Source organism: Nestor notabilis, unplaced genomic scaffold (assembly GCF_000696875.1).
Source record: "Nestor notabilis isolate BGI_N333 unplaced genomic scaffold, ASM69687v1 scaffold20942, whole genome shotgun sequence".
Classification (NCBI taxonomy): domain Eukaryota; kingdom Metazoa; phylum Chordata; class Aves; order Psittaciformes; family Psittacidae; genus Nestor; species Nestor notabilis.
The window spans coordinates 2,036-18,720 of NW_009918134.1; the positions used below are offsets into that span (position 1 = coordinate 2,036).

At 46.5% G+C, this 16,685-nt stretch overlaps 2 protein-coding genes across 2 annotated transcripts in view; one reads left to right on the forward strand and one right to left on the reverse strand.

Moving 5' to 3' along the window:
• Positions 1 to 461: 461 nt before the first annotated feature.
• Positions 462 to 5,571, forward strand: LOC104401858 (microtubule-associated proteins 1A/1B light chain 3B; the record flags this gene model as incomplete). Its single annotated transcript, XM_010009568.1, has 3 exons — positions 462 to 539; positions 2,981 to 3,087; positions 5,202 to 5,571. Coding segments are annotated over 3 exons (360 nt in total), but the record flags the coding sequence as incomplete, so codon positions are not given.
• Positions 5,572 to 11,349: 5,778 nt separating this feature from the next.
• The window catches only part of ZCCHC14 (zinc finger, CCHC domain containing 14), a 50,906-nt gene continuing 45,570 nt past the window's right edge, over positions 11,350 to 16,685 (reverse strand). Inside the window, exons 10-14 of the mRNA XM_010009567.1 lie at positions 15,730 to 15,857; positions 14,993 to 15,133; positions 14,012 to 14,906; positions 13,207 to 13,760; positions 11,350 to 11,916 (exon numbers count right to left, since the gene is read on the reverse strand). Of these exons, the coding sequence (XP_010007869.1) occupies positions 11,861 to 11,916; positions 13,207 to 13,760; positions 14,012 to 14,906; positions 14,993 to 15,133; positions 15,730 to 15,857 (1,774 nt within the window). The 3' untranslated portion in view covers positions 11,350 to 11,860. The remainder of the gene's footprint in view (positions 11,917 to 13,206; positions 13,761 to 14,011; positions 14,907 to 14,992; positions 15,134 to 15,729; positions 15,858 to 16,685) is intronic.

The window sequence follows — 16,685 nt, forward strand, 5'->3', positions numbered from 1 at the left end:
CAAACTAGAAAACTGTAATTTGGTAATGCTAGAACACACAGGGTAAGCTGATGCTGCCAGGCTTGGGCTGGTCTCAGCTCTCACATAATTGTTGACTATTTCTTCTTCTGGGATCTCACAGAAATCTTACAGAATACTTAGTAATTAACTTGGGTGGTGTAATTTGGTGCCATAAATTTATGAGGTTAAATGTCTGCTTTAGCGGGCAGAAAATGAGGGGGGTGTGGGGAGGAAGCTGTCTCCTTCGATGCTTTCTAGGAGTTCCAGGTAGCATGCATGCAGTACTTGTCACCTTAGGTTAAAGAGTAGAGTGTCATCTGTCACAGGAGGGATTTTACTTGTGACAGTGCTTTTCCATTTGAAAACTGCTTTGCCTGAATTTGCTTTTGCTAACATGCAGTCCCCCTCTTCAGTGGTGGAGAAATAAGGTAATAACACCATTAAGTGTGGATGTAAAACAGACTTCTTTTAAATCTCTTGCAGAGCAAAGAGTGGAAGATGTACGACTGATTCGAGAGCAGCACCCAACTAAAATACCAGTAAGTCTGGTTCTTTTCATTTTTCACTTCAATTTCCAGTCTCATATTCCTTTTAGTAGTTGGAAACCTGTAAAAGAGCTGTCCAAACAGGTGAAAGTTTGGCCGCTCAGGGTCACTAAGCTTGGATTTCAGAACATTCTCAAACGAGTAGACAGCAGTCAGTGTGGCAGAGCAAGGTGCTAGCTGGGACTGGAGGAAGTGGGGTTTCCTGTGTATTGCTGCTGCGTGTTGTAATTTCAAAGAAAACCACACCCCAGCTGAGTTCTGAGATTCTCCTGAGTGTTCAGCTCTCCTCAGTGTGTTTCTTCTCCAAAAGAAGAGTCTGCAGGGGCTAACCGAGGAGAATACACAGTAATATAGAGACAGATCCACCTTTCATCACCAGTCTGTGCTGAGAGGGACAGAAATGCTTGTCTTCCGGGAAATGGGCTTGTCTTCAGGGTGTAGAAGTGGTGCTCGGCTGTCAAACCCCTCCACCTCACCTTAAAGAGAAGATCAGGCCTCGCCTTCTTATTCTTTGGCTGGTCAGCTCCAAATGTTGCCTGAATTTTTGTTTTCTTTCATTTATGGCACCCTAGAGGTTATAAATGCAAAGTAAAGCATCCTAGGAAGCAAAAGGCATGGTTTGTGTTCTATTGCTGATGAGTTCTTTGCAGCTGGTGGGCTTTATGTGATGGCTGTCACCGTAGTAAGCAATAAATGTTTATGACTGGAACAGAGGAGGTCTTAGGAGATCTTTTGGGGTGGAAGAGAGAACTGTATTGGATGCCTCAGCCTTTGGTACTTAGTGGTGAGAGATGATGATCCCTGTGAGTGGAAATTCTGCTGAGAACAGACTGCTTGCAAACTGCACACTTCAGTACACATTCATTAACAAAGCAGTTGTTGCCTCCACGTCAAGTAGAAACCAGAAAGTTTTCAGCTTCTGTTCAGCTTTAAAGCTGTTCCATCTTGAAGCTGCTGCTGCTGTTTTACTGTGCTGTTGGGCATGGGAACAAGTTCTATTTTACAGCAGACATTTTTTGTCTTTTCTGGAATGCACAGTTTTCCCAAAAGGCCCTTTCCTAACAAATCTTTCCTGACAGAAGATTGCTTTTTCACCCACCTTTCACAGATCACTTTGCTGTAGTCCCCAAGCTCCGTGACCTCACATGGAAAGCCACTGATTTATAGCAAAGCTCTCCTTTTAAGTCAGCCATGGGCATACTACTAGCAAAAATTCAGAGGGGCTTGGTGAAGATGTAGTGATGCAGACTCCTAGCGATGGCAGAGGCCTGCTGGGATCTCTGGAGGCTTACTGGGACTGCTTGTCTGTGTCCTAACTTGGGTCATTGCCTCATTATTATCATTAGCAGTTCTGCATGAGATAAGATGTCAGTGTCACGCTAGCTGATAATGGACCCCATGCTGTAAACATCCTTTATTTTGGCATTGGAAATATTATCTATTGGTTATGATCTGCTTTTTTAACAACAGTGGTGTATTTTTTCCCAGAATGACCCAGCATTTGTTTACACTGCTATAAGGAAGCCTTTGTCTGAAATAATTAAATTGGCTTGCTATCTCTTCACCTGAGCAGATTCTGAACATCCACACAGCCAGGCCCCGTGAGCATGGAAATGATCCAAGCGGATGGTATCACATTGCTACCGTTGCTTTGAAAACAGCAAACCCCAAATGGCTGTGGAAACAGGAGTGCACGAATTCTGAGATCATTTCTTAAAAGCAGGAACTATGTACAGTTGCTGGGCAGGGTGCTGCTTAAATTGGCAAATCTGCAACTTCCTTGTGAATTCAGTAGTTACTACCTAGCAATCTTGATGGAATTAGTGGTTCCTAAGCGTGCAGTTTTGAGATTAAGGAGGAGAAAGTTCTCTCCTTTGAGGCTTTATAGTCTTCAAAAGTAGCTTTCTCTCATGTGTTAGAGTAACCATGAGAGGTGAATGGAATCACATGCTAATCTGGAGGTGTAGTTCTTAGAAAGAGAAGGTCTTAAACTGGAGAAATACTAGTGAAAACTGCTTGAATTTGCAGGCTTCTATAGCAGCCAAGGTCCCTAGTCAGTCACTGTAATGTGTTAGAGCGAAGCGTGCTTTATCTTTTATTGGGTTTCCTTGTTGCTGGGTAATTCAGTGCTAGATTAAATGATTCCAGCAAATGAGCTGTTCTAAAACTGCACTGAGGCTGTGATGTGTGCTGTTAAATCCCTGTTTGTTCCCTCTTTGTGCAGTGACTCTCATGAACAGAACAAGAGGAGCACATGAAGATACTTAAAACTGTTGCTTTTCAGATGTGAGAGGCTGCATTCACAGATGAGGGGAAATGGGGTGTAGCATAAATGCTCCTGCTTTGCTGTGTTTAGAATGGAGGGGGGAGATGAAGGCACCAGACACCACTTCTGCCTTTCACATCTACTCCTTTCTTTTTGTGTGTCTCTTTAGGTGATCATTGAAAGGTACAAGGGAGAGAAGCAGCTTCCAGTTTTGGATAAAACCAAGTTCCTGGTGCCAGATCATGTTAACATGAGCGAGCTAATCAAAATTATCAGGTAATATGCTTTGGTTTCAGTGTAAGATGCATCAGCCTAAGATTATGTTTCTTTGTTAATTCCCCACCTGGTGTATGCATTTGGGAACAATAAATAGAAGATTAATCTAATGAGCCCTCGGTATCATCACTAGGTCAAATTGGTGTTTTTCCTTTGGCTTTGCTGGGGAAAAAACCAAACCTCTGAAAATCGCTGTTAGTCTGCTTTCAAGAGAAATAACTGGCTCCCAGAGATGTAGGAGAGAGTGTGGGACCATGAATCCCTGCCTAACATGGGTGCCTCTGGCCCAGGGCTTCAGTGCTTCCTGCTTGGCTATTTTAGGCTGCCTTCCCAGTGTTCCTCCTGGGAGTCCCTCTCTGGAGTGCTTGCCTCTTCCCACCCACTGGAGGGGAATGTGGGCTCACGGCCAGAGCTCTGAGCTATGGCTCAGGGTTGATGTTGGCTCCCTTTGATCCTAAAATTCAGAGGTTTCCCTCAATAATGGTGTCGAGGCCTGGAAAAACACCCCTTCGGACCAGTGTCTTTTTGTCCCAGCTGTTTGCACAGACTGTGGCTTAGAGACTGCTCCGCTCTCGGTGTTTGAGCTTTGCTGACAACGAAAGCCAAAGGGGAAATAAGCATGGAATGGAAGTCCTCTGGTCTGAAACTGTGGTTTAAAATTGCTAGAAGTGCAGTTCTCCTGGCTTAGAAGGAATAGTTGATTAGTAAGAGTAGTCAAGTGGTAAACTTGGAAGTTAGCAGCAAACCAGAGTTTGCTGGTCACAGTGTAGCCTGGAGGTGGTTCATAGAGGCCACAAGCTATAAAAACTGAGAGTTGTCCAGGTTGTCCAAACAATCCCCTGCGTCCAGGGCTTGTATAGACACTGTCTGTGGCAAACAAATCCCAGCTCTCACATAAGTAAGAAAGTGAGATAGGGATTTGGAAGCATGATCCAAATTGCTTAAGTTTTCCAGAATTTCATAAGAACATTAAAGGCCCTGGGCAAAAAAGTCAACGGGAATCTGAAGGATTTTTCCCACCTTTTTGCTTTGGCTTTATTGTTAATAGATAACTTGGTACCAGCTGGACTTGGTCCTCTGCCAGCCCTCCTTGTGCATAGCAAAGCCTGTCCTTCCCAGCCCTCAGGTAGCTACTGCCTTCTCCCAGCCTTCTGTCCCTGAAGCGATGAGAGCTTGGGTTTGGAAGGGTCCTTTTTTAGGGAGGCTAAATAAAGCCTTGTTCCCAGCTGCTGCTGCCCCTCAGCAGCGAGGAGAAGTGTCAGGAAGCTCTTTTCATGTGTTGTTTCCTCCTTTCTTTGGTTGCATTTCCACACAGAATCATAGAATGGTTTGGGTTGGAAAGGACCTTAAGATCATCTAGTTCCAACCCCCCTGCCATGGGCAGGCACACATGTCTGAGCTGCTCTTGCTTACTCAGTTTATGAAGTAGTCAGCTCCCTGCAAACCTGCTTTCCAGTAGGCAGCTCAGCAGAAAGACCTATTCCCCCCACGTGGAATGAATGATGCATGAGAAACCTTTAAGTTAGGTGTTTACTTTGCCACACAGTCTGTGCAGTCTGTCACTCTCTGCCCTCCCCATGATGCTTCTCCTGGGAGGGAGGAGACAAGGGTGCGAGGTGCTCCGAAGGTTAAACACAGGCTGTTACAGAGCTGGTGACAGAGTGACTTTAAAAGACCCAGGGCCTTCACATGGGAGCTCTGCCCGGCCTTACTGCCTCTTTTCAGACTGATCTCTCAAGGTCAGCCTGGGTTTATGTTTCCAGTGAGATGCTGCTGAGCCAAAGGGCCCACAGGCTTTGCGTGCTCCCTGGTTGTACAGGAATCACCTTGGCTTCTCCTTTTCCCTTCGGTTTAACACCCTTGTCAAGTGGAGCTTTTCAGCTAAGGGCTTCTGCCAGTAGATAGGTCTGACTGGACTGAGTAGGTGACCTTAGCAGAACTTCGAGGTGGGAAGCAAATGCCTTCTCCCGTGGCAGAGCAGCTTTGGGTGGGGACATCTTACTGCTGCCAGTGGTGGAGGACTTTGTTTTGCCATCTGTTGTAAAGCCTTTGTAAAGTGCGTGGAAATGCCAAGTCACCGCTGTCACGCTCCTTCCCCTCCGCTCCCCCAACAGGCGACGCCTGCAGCTGAACTCCAACCAGGCGTTCTTCCTCCTGGTGAACGGACACAGCATGGTGAGCGTTTCCACACCCATATCCGAGGTGTACGAGAGCGAGAAGGACGAGGATGGGTTCCTGTACATGGTGTACGCCTCTCAGGAGACTTTTGGAGCGCAATCTTCTGTCTAAGACATGCGAGTGGCTTCTAGCCTAGGATTCTGGTTTACCCTTGGCCATCACCCCCACTCTTCCCCACACGCACCCCAGGGAAAGAAATGGATGTCACCTATGCTCTCAGTACCTTAGCATAGTCTTGCTTTAGCAGGTGTCTCATCTTATCTTGCCTTGTTTGTAACTATTAAACAGTACAGACGAGCACCTCCAGCTTTGAAACCTGCTGTAATATTCCACACAGGCACATTTACATTTCTGGGCTTTATGAATGGAACCCGATTGTGCATGTGACAAATTGCAAATAAAAGGGACACTCGATTGACTTCTAACAAGCAAACAGGCACTAGGGAGGAGCTGAAGTGTTTTGTGTGACAGTTTTGTGCAAAACCTCCCTTTGATTCCGTAAAGCTTTCTTTTTTTTACATAATGGGAAGGCTTCTCATGAGAGCAAACATGTTTTAATGTTCCAAAGCGGAACTTTGTCTTCTGCAGCTCGGTCAGACTCATGTCAGTGCTGCAGCGAGTTAAGGCGAGTGCTTGGGGTGAGCTGGGGGGAGTCCAACTCTCTTTGTCTCTTGTTTTTTGTGGCACCTCAAGTGTAGGAACGGTGCCAGTTTCTGAAATACTCATACCAAACACCACAGCTTTATCGTAGTTTTAGGAAGTGTTTAACTGTAAAATACACACCTGGACAAGTAACACTGAAATAAACTCCAGTCTGTTAAGAATTTCCAATCCATGTGCGTTCGGTGAAACACTGTTCTCATACGAGCTCGCTTCCAAAAGATTTCCCCCCTCCCTAGCCTGGAGTTTTGCTGTTTCCTTGAGAGGAGGAGGTAGCGGAGGGACCCACTGGCAGCACCGGGATGTGTGTGGCCAGCCACGGAGCGGGCCAGTGCCTGCTGAGACTCAAGCAGTGCCCGTCCTCGTTCTTCCCATTGGCTCTGCAGGGCCTTCCGACTGCTCTGTTGTACCTCTCCTCTTGCACCCAGCGCTGGACTTGGATCTGCCACTGGAATTACCAGCCCATGCTGCCTAACCAGTCTGGCACTTGTTTTGGGTCAGGGAGAATGGCTTTTGGAAGCGGCTCAGGCCCAGGAGCTGCTGTCCAGAGTTGATGAACAAATAATTTTTGCCATCACTGATGTTTCCTGCCACTTGTATGGGGTTGGGAAGATCCCGGCATTAAGCCTGACCTCAGACAGCTTTTGCAGAGGAAGGGTATTATGTAGGACTGGCGTTTCTCCTCTGAAGTTGTTGTCAAGGGAAGCAGGATGAGATTACTCATGTATATTATGTGTCTGTAAACTAACTGCATCTGTTACTGGAAGCTAATTACTATAACGGGGGAAAACCAAGCAATACTACTGCGCCTCAGCACTCTAGCTCAGCAAGGTGTACACTTTTTACTACCTACACCTCTCTGCACGCATCTCCTTCACAAGGCTTACTGATTTGGGATTTTTTTATTGTTCTTTGTGTTTGTACTCCAATGTAAACTTCTAAATGCAGCTTGTTCTATGTTTAGTTTTGTTCGTGTAAGGAATTGTTTAACTCATAACTGACAACCAGACTTGTAATTACAACGTGATTGACTGATACTCCTGTACAAATGTTGCTTTTTTAAACTTAATACAGTGCTGATACGGATGGATTACATCCCAACTTCCCCATGGCTCATGTGGTTATTTCTAGACAGCTTGCTCAGGTACAGGACCCGCTGGTGCTGATCACTGGACGCAGCTTGGGAAGGAGAAACCACAGTTAAAATGATCCTGCTCCATAGCCAGGTACAGCCCATGGTGTGCTGTGGGCTTTCCATATCCCCATTTTGCTGTTCCTGCTCAACCAGCCTCTCCCTCAGCTTCAGAATCCCGTTGCTTCCACAACCAGAACTCTGCTCCTTGGGAATGGGCCAGGTACCAGCCATGGAAGGTTTAAGGATGCAGCAACGTGATGATGGTTCCTGTTGCTTGCCCCACCCGTGCCTTGCTCTGCAGTCAAGTGAATGAGCGCTGACCCGAGGTGGCTGAGCGGAGCCGGGAGGCTTGGCTGCTGCCTTCCCTTGGAACAGGAGGCAGAGCTTCCCTGCTCATCCTCCCCACAACACGGCCTTGGATAGGCACTGGAGTTGGGCCACTCTTGGTAACGAACCCTTTCGGAGCATCTTTCCTTGGCTCGCCAGGAGCCAAGTGGTTGCAAGCACCGTGATGGATTCATGCTTACAAACAGTTGTCTGTAGGTGGAGAAACAGCAGCAGCAATTAAAGGAATTAAAAAGAAAAGCCCCTGGTAAGTGCCAGGCAGGAGAACCCCACACACAGACGAAGCCCCTTTAAATTAAGAAAAATACAAAGAGATTCTGTTTAACTCTTTATTTTCCATACATTAAATTTACTCAGATAAAAACATTCTAAAAATGTACAATTTTACTTTTAACAAAGTATAATAAAACATAAAAATCCCAATACCAGAATACTTGACATTTACAATTCAAAATCAAATTAGCTGAATATTAAATATTTACAAAACTATTTAAAATATTTATAAAGTTACATGCACAATTTGTAATACTAGAATTGACCAAAGTAAAAGAAATGGCTCAAATGGAGCAGGAGTTTCCTTCATTCCTAGTGGAAAGTTATGTCCAAGAGAAGCTATTAAACTGCACGTGAAAACACACAGGACTTGCTTTCTGCTTCAGTACCAACACGGTTCTTCCTTATGTTAGGAAAAATGGAAGGGAGCAAAGGGTTAGTTCCAAGGGTTTGGTACAGGAGGTGTCGTCAGGCCGTGGCCTCTCACACCCAACGCATGTCCTGGCCTTTGGAAGTGCTCAGTCACACGGATTTCTCTCCAGCTCTGCTCGCATCCCCTTCATTTAACAGCATTCCAGACTACCCCGAACGCAGAGCTCCGAGTCTCCGTGACCTCCAATAACCAACCAGGCAGCGAACCCACGCGCTGGCGGTTCAGGTGATGTCAGGTTTATTTTAGGGAGGAACCAAGCCACGTTTCATTTCCGAGTACCCTCACCCTGCAGCTTGCCAGCCAGGAATAGCACGGGATGGAATTTGGGGTAATGGCAAAGGCCTAGCATTACCCTGTTATTTTTGGAAGTCTGGCACTTAATTTGCCAGGATTTACTGACCGTGGGATGAAAAGGCTCCACGAAGAGGGGAGTGCAGTGTGCTCTGAAGGAGCGGTCTTGCAGAGCTCTCTGATCGTACCCTGCTTGCTACAGCGACGCTTCCCTCTTCGCCCTCCGGCTGCTGGGCGTCGAGCCTGGCCCATTTATTAACGCTTCACTTGCAGACTGCCAGCGCGAGGAGGAGCTCGCTGGAAATTCCATCCTACTTCCAGTTATTTCCATCGCCAACACTCCCAAATGGAAATCACTTCTGAGATGGCACCACGCGGCGCTCGCTCCTCCCGAGGGAAGACTCCGCACTAACTTCGCTGTGCCCCTGCAGGACAGGACTCGGGATTCCCTTCCTCCTTAGGTTTCAAATTCACTTGTATTCCACAGTGAAATCCATTTTAAGAACTAATTCTTTTGATCCTTCTAGGACACAGACAGGAATAAATAGCTTTCTTTGAAATCCCCATCTCTCAATGTATAAAAATAGGTTTTAAGAACTGTTTCTTTCAGCCAGTGAAGCCGGAACTACAATTCTAAAACAAGCTGCCTTGCTTTTTGGGGGTAAAAAGATGGATTTGTGCCTTCTGAAAACAGATGGAAGGATTATTTTACAGAACTAAAGTGCTCTGTTCAGACTTACCAACTTTGGTGGTTCTTGGTACTTTAAAGTGGACAGCGTTTGCTCACAGATCCGGAGCCACAGCTCACTGGGTGTAGGGGAAGCTTGGGAATTGCTGTTGGCTCATCAAACACTCGCGCTGCTTTAAGGTACTCGAGACTTCTGAGGTTGTACTTACTCTAAAACCAGACTTTGCCACTTAAAACCGTTACCTAGAAGTACACATAAGCCACTTTAAGAAACATCAGCCTTAACTCGACACAAAGGAAACGATCCCAAAGAAAGCTCTGAAGAAAGGAATGAAACAGTTTGCTGGACAGAAGTTAAGTTTTACAGTCCTTTTGTTACGGTTTCGACGCTGATGAATATAAGACGAGACGCTGTGCCCAGCCTTGGGCATTAAACCAAAACACAACTGGTACAGAAATCAATATTCCATATTTTTTTTGCTGTTGATTTTTGCTATTTTGGGAGTGTCTGTAACAAACACTCGCGTGTGTGTTGAAATACAGTTTATTTAAATACAATTCAAAGTACTGTCTAGAAAAAAAGTGAGAAAAGAAGAAAAAAAAACAAACCCTAAAACAAAATAAAGGTTTGGCTTTCAGCACATGTTCCAGGCCACTGGAGAGACCCTCCAAAGCTGTAAAGAGTAAACATCACCACTGAAAACTGCGCGTTTCCTCAGCGTAACACAGTATGACAGATTGTTCCTACCATTGTCTCAAGCTCATTAAGGCAAAGTAAATTGCATTGTCAGTTTTCATCGCTTTAGTGTTGTAGGTCTGAAGGTCGGTGGTTAGAACTCAGGGAACCTCCTCCAGCGCAGGCAGAGCGATGGAAGCATCTCCACAGCGCGTGCGGTACCGCGGGACGTGTGAGCTGGGATGAGGATGCACAAATCTTTTCTTTTTCATTGCATAGGAATTAAAAATTAATCCGTTTTGCTTTAAAACCAAACATTATGCAGATTTAAGATTTGCGTTTCCATGAAGCCAAATCCACTACGAGCCACACATCACCACCTGGACCAAGCCTGGCTGCTGGCCATCTCGTGTTGCTGTGCCTCTCTGGCAACGCTCTTTTATCCTGCTCTGACGAGGCTGACAACTGCCCTCTGAGAACACGGGGCTGAAGGATGGCCCAGAACATTTCTTCCCTATCATCATGGTCCAGGAAGGTCTCAGCTCTCAAGCTACTGCGTCACCCCCTCACATGGACATTTCACCTTCTCCAATACAACTTCCCTCGCTTCCAAGTGAAACTGGCTGCACCACTACACATACTCTTCATCCTGGTGTGGTTTAAACTGGTGTAAGAAATACCTCCAAGTGTAAACAAGGCTTCAGACTTTCAAGGTGTCTTCCCAATCACAGTAAGGAAGTACCTCTACGGTATCAAAAAGAAGGCCTCACCCACCTAATGCTGTCAGATTCCCCGGGTGAGCCATGAAGATTAGTATCTTCTTTCAACCAGACAGGACCAAACTGTTTCAAATCAGCAGTTCAAGATTTGTTTGGCTTCCTCTCGAGTCCTAATTTAGATTTGTCACCCACAAATGATGTACGCTAAGTAGTTAACACCAAAGCTAGTCATCTACAATCTATTGCAACGAAGGAGGCTGACGAGAAATCCTTCAAAGTCGTGATAATAATGAAGTTTACTACCTTTTACATGTTTGACTTCTACCACTTCTGAAGTCTGTAGCAAAAGCCTCCGGGTAGGAGTCAAAGGGGTACTTTTTTATATAAAGTAAAGCAAAAGCTTACAAACTCTGCTGACAGAGTTCTTTTTTTTTTGTTCTTTTTTTTTTTTTTTTCCTTTTCTTTTAGGATGGTTTAAAATTAATTTACAAAAGCAGAATAATAAGGTTTCTGTGAAAGAGACCTATATACAGTAACAGGACGTAAAGATTTTGTGTATTACAGGAATATATCCTTGAAGCCTTTATGACTCTGGAGTCTCTGGGACTTGGACCCTTGGAAACTAAAGTTTATTCCACCACTGGGAACCCAGCACTATCTAGTAATAAGTGAGACAGTGAAGCACAAGTTTGTTTCCAGAAGGAACCGAAACTGCCGCGTGTGTGTCTTTTGGATGGGAAAAGGAGAGACTTACTTCAGATTTTTATTGTGTGGTTTAGTCACGTATCGCCTGCTGGTGCCAAATGTTGTCAGCTGGAACTTCTTTGCCTCTTGCACTGGTCTCAGAGGGTCTCTGTCTGCTACAAGCGCAGAAAGCTCGAGGAGTTATACATTCTTCTGTAGTGCAATCCTTAATAATCCCAGAGATTAGTGCCTGATCACTTTTGAAAAAAAGTAGACATTTTACCTAGCCCAGGGGTGCCAAAGTCCTTCTGAACGGCTGCTCCCAGCTCCCACCTCAGAATGCAGCTGCCCTGGAGCTCGACGTTTCCCCTTCGGAAGACCAGATATGGCAACGTGGCTCCAGCAAAACAAAGTACCTCAGATGTTGTACTCACATCAGGCCAGCTCCACCATCCATCGATCCTACGACACGTAGCCAGAAGTTCCAACAACGAGATCCAAGCTTGATTTTGGCAATCAAAAATGGGTTTGATGCACCCCTAAGCTAGATTTTCTACCTAGACTAATAAAGTAAAGCACCTTTGGATTAAAAAATACATTAAGCTTAACAGCAACTGGACGTCTCAGTTTTGTAGTTCAATCTCCTTATATCTCCATGGCTTACAGTATTTTCTTGCCAGATGACAAAACATCAGTCTGTGGAGTCAAGACTTTCAGAGGGAGGGGCGTATTTCAGCCTAAACGTACCTGGGGGAGAGGAAACAGAAGAGTTAAACAACATCAACCCCTTTGCATCCATTACATCCCTGCACTTTCTAAACCAAACTGCTTATTAGACACGTAACACAATATTAAGTGTGTAATTACAGCACAATGCCAGCTCGCAGCACGGTGCTGAAGCTGCAGAAGAAGCTGACAAACGTGTCTGCAATTGGTGAAGCTGAAAATCAAAGCTTAGTTTTACACTGTTGAAGTCACCACCTTAAATATAGTTCTTCAAAACTTCACTTGGGGTAATTTGAATGGTAATTTAATTAATGAAATGGAATTCAGCTTAAAAAGACACTGGACTGTGTTTCTGAAGTTCTCTGAATTAGGACTGATGAGGCAGTGTTGCTTCTTCCCCACTGGCCACTATCAAAATGTTACCCACAAAACCACCATTAATTAGGTACATTTTAGCAGTGCTGTCAAGTGCTGCCTCAAAACCAAGTCACTTGTTAATTTATAGCATTCAAATACTTGTCTGCACCGTATAAATCCAAACACAGACACCCACCACAGACAAGACACCGTGTAAAATGAACGCCTCAGTGCGGTTCCCTCCAGTCAAAAGTTCACGTTCCATTTTTGAAGCCTACACCACATGCAAATTTTCCCAACGCAGTATGTCAGTACAAATAAAAGAGAAAAGTGGGACTAGAAAGTGCTCTCAGTTTAAAGTAATGTTCTTTGCTGTTTCTCACCTGGAATTAAGGATTTCAGCTCTCTCCTGGAGAAACCTGGGCTGTAACTATGTAAGCAACAAACCCTACAAAACAATTATAGCAGCAAACACAGGGGCATCTGAACAGCAACTCTGATTTTGGTTACTATTCTGGGGAGGAAGAGAAGGGGGGAACAGAGCTGTTCAGTCTGCAAACATCCAGGGGAACTTGCTGTTAGAACCAAAGACGACTGGATGACAAGGTGTAAAGCAGCAACAAGTCAGCTGCGACCAGTCAACAGAAGCTCCTTCCGAGCTTCTCCCCTTCCCAAACAGCACATGCCCTGCAGGGCACCCGGTTCTGACCCAGGGCTTTACTTGGGCCCTACGTCCTTGCACTGGGTGTGCACAAAATCAAGTTGAACTTGCAAATACAGCTAAACCCCACCAGCTTTCAAGAACCAGGTTTCTTTATGCAAGTGAGAAGTCAACGACAGGGCACTGCCATCAGCCCCCCTCCAACCCTTGGGGTGTGCAACCATTCCCCTTGGCTAAGCACAGCACTCTGTGGGTGAGCCACGTCCTGCCTCAGTCCCTCCTCCTGCTTTTACCTTGTCGATTGAAATCCATCGGAGGCTGTTTGCAGTCCTGAGCTCTGTGACCACTGGCCCCGCAGTTGTAACAGGAGAGATTCCCGTTTTTTTTGTGACTTGAACCATTGCTGTTTGCCATCATTCCCTGTGCCTGATACACCCCTGCTGTCCCTGCCATAAAGTTCTGCATTGGTGGTACTGCAAACGTCGACTGCCCGGTCATCACGGAGTCCGGAGCTATACCGCTGTTGTAAGCAGTGTGGACCACGGGGAAGGTGGTGCTGCTGTTGTACTGCTGCGTGTTGATGTAGCCGTTACTGCACAGCGGGTTGAAGGGCAGAAATGGGAAAGTAAACATTGACGGGCCTGAAAACGGGTGCTGGAAATAGTTGGCGTAGCTGACGGTCATACCGCTGGATCCGCAGTTCCCACTACACCCGCAGGAGCTGCACACCATGCACCCGGGCGGCTGCGGCGGCTGCTGCTGCTGGTGGTGATGGTGGTGGTGGTTCTGGTTTGGTACCGGGATGCTCCCTGCGGATCCGCTGCTGCTGCTGCTGCTGCTGAGGCTGCTGCGCCTGCGCCGGCTGCTACTGCTGCTGCTGCTGCTGCTGTAGAAGTTGTTGTCGGCAACAGAGGAGAGCGTGGGGCTGGAGCTGGGTGCAGGGCAGCTGGGCAGGTTGGCCATGGTCGCGTAGGATGTGGAGGGGTGGCTGCTGGAGGAGGCTGCGTTGCTGTTTGCACAGAAGCTGCCTTGCATTGGGGCCACTGGCATGCTGCTCATTGCAGAAAAGGCAACTTTGGTGTTGGCTGTGTACAGAGCATGTCGGCAACAGAGGAGAGCGTGGGGCTGGAGCTGGGTGCAGGGCAGCTGGGCAGGTTGGCCATGGTCGCGTAGGATGTGGAGGGGTGGCTGCTGGAGGAGGCTGCGTTGCTGTTTGCACAGAAGCTGCCTTGCATTGGGGCCACTGGCATGCTGCTCATTGCAGAAAAGGCAACTTTGGTGTTGGCTGTGTACAGAGCAGTCCGGGGATTTATTATTGCAGGGGACACCGTTATTTGCATATTACTGGAGCAGGAAGTCTGTCCTGCAATAGCAGAATCAGTAGGAAGAGATGAAGACACCAGGAGTTTGATGGGTGGCCGAGCCACGTGGAAGACTGTGCTGGATGTTACAGTGGCAGCAGTACTCGTTTCTACTATTAATCCTGGCTGCTGAGCTGTTTTTATCACTCTGTCCAGAGTTGAAGCATGTACAACTTTCGTTCGAGGACCAAAGTTAATAGCAGAAGTGGGTGAGCTGTTCTCAGCGGCCCCTGACAGCACTTGCAAGGGCTGGTGGGGAGAAGATGCAGACATTACATCCACCACTGTATTTCCAAAGCTCTTTTCCATTTTCATGCTGCCCCTGGATCCAGGAGAAACTTTATTTCTTTCTTCTAAAGATAAAAGAGAATGCATAGAGGATGACAGTAGCTTCATGTCTGCACTGCCACGCTCTGATTTATGCACTGAGTTTAGCATCCGAATGGGGGTGATGTGAGTAGAGGCTGCTGACATCATCTGCATGGGCAGAGCGTGGTGGCTGGACGGATTGGAGCCCGCGTCGTTCTGCACTGGCAAGACTTGAGCTGTGGGTCTGGCAGAGCTCGAAGTGAAATGGTTCAGTAACATCACTGGCTTCTCCTTTTCTGAACCGTCTAAGTGAATCTCTAAACCTAGGGACAGAAACGTCTGTAAGTACAACTGCTCCACTAGACAAAGCTGGGCAATACAGGCACCCTCTCTGCTTGGTTCTGCTTACGTCTGTCGTTCTCCTCAGCGCTGTCTGAGCTCTCTTCCCTTGTCTGGATCCCCATGGGGCTGGAAGAAGAGCTGGAGTACTCAGAAGAGCTGCCTTCACGGGGCAGTGGGTGAGCTGGCTGATCCACATCCACTCGCAGCTCTGCAGATGACGGGTGTACAAGTCATCAGGAGTGCAGACACAAGTGGTTAACACCTACTTACAACTGTTTCATGACACCATCTAACATACAGTGATGCTTAAGGTTTACGGACACAGATCAGCTAAGGAGCAGGAGTCTGGAGGCTTAACAATTGATGGCTAGTGCAGCCAGCCAGTCACATGGAACCCACAAGGAGAAAACTACTTTTAACTGCACCACACATACACAGGCATCATAGAATCACAGACTGGTTTGGGTTGAAGGGACCTTAAAGCTCCTCCAGTTCCAACCCCTGCCACAGGCAAGGACACCTTCCACTAGAGCAGGTTGCTCCAAGCCCCTGTGTCCAACCTGGCCTTGAACACTGCCAGGGATGGGGCAGCCACAGCTTCTCTGGGCACCCTGTGCCAGCACCTCAGCACCCTCACGGTGGGATATTTGGACTTTTTGATTGCTCCCTATTAAGCCAGTGACATTTTGGAAGTTAAAGCTTATGACAGGTCGATGAAAAAGCACTGCATGAATGAGCTTGCTCTTGTGCAAGGACACAGTCAGTCCTGAGATCAGAGCAGGGTCCTCTGCTCCTCTTTCTTACCTGCAGCATGGTTGCCACGAATACCCTGGATTGGCCCTACATGTGTAGTAGGGGGAACCCTTGCCACCCCGCTGCTGGTTACTGAAGAAGGTGTTGAGGGGTTTAGGCACCGTTTCTCCGACTTTTCTCTATAGGGTGGTGGAGAAACATAAGAGAAAACAGAAAATAGCTAAAGCACACCACCACATACATCGATTTCTGAATGAAACTGAAGCAGACTCAGCCCACTAAATAACCCACTAAATGCTATGCTAATTTCAAATGGAAACGTTTGGAAACCACATCAATCATGACCATAGCTTCTTGCCAGCAGTTACATTTGGACTGTGTGCTGTCTGATTACAAAACTAATGCTCTTATTTGCAGTAGGTAAAATATCACCCAACAGTGACTAAATCCTACCACACATGACGCAAGTATATATCCCAAGCAGAGCCACGCACACCAAAACCAAAGAGAAGCCAAATGCAGCTCTAAGTTTCCATTTTGTAAACACAGTCTGGAAAAAACTAAGACTGATGAAAAGTGCTGTCAAGGAGCTTTGATAAATGGGCATGGATTTGGATTTTTAATTACTTTTAAAGTAACTGCAGAAGCTTCAGAATAAACATTTCTCTCTAAGAGGAGATGCAAAAAATAGGACAGTCTGTTGCATCAGTTTCCCCAAAGGGCTATTAATACTGCACAGAGCACTGGCAATATTATGTCTGGCAATATTAAGATCATGAAGCTGCAATCTTCCTGAGACCAGGGGACAAGAGGTATTGTACGTTATGATTGGGTTGTTGTATCCTTTTAAAACAGAGTTCACAAACTCTTTCCATTTGGTGATCCCTACCACAACCCTGAACAGGCGACAGTGAACCAGTACACCATAGATATTATCTGGTAAGAGCTTTTCAAAGTAACCAACGCATCTCCAGAGGAAGGGAGATAAGCATTACCCATGTTTACAG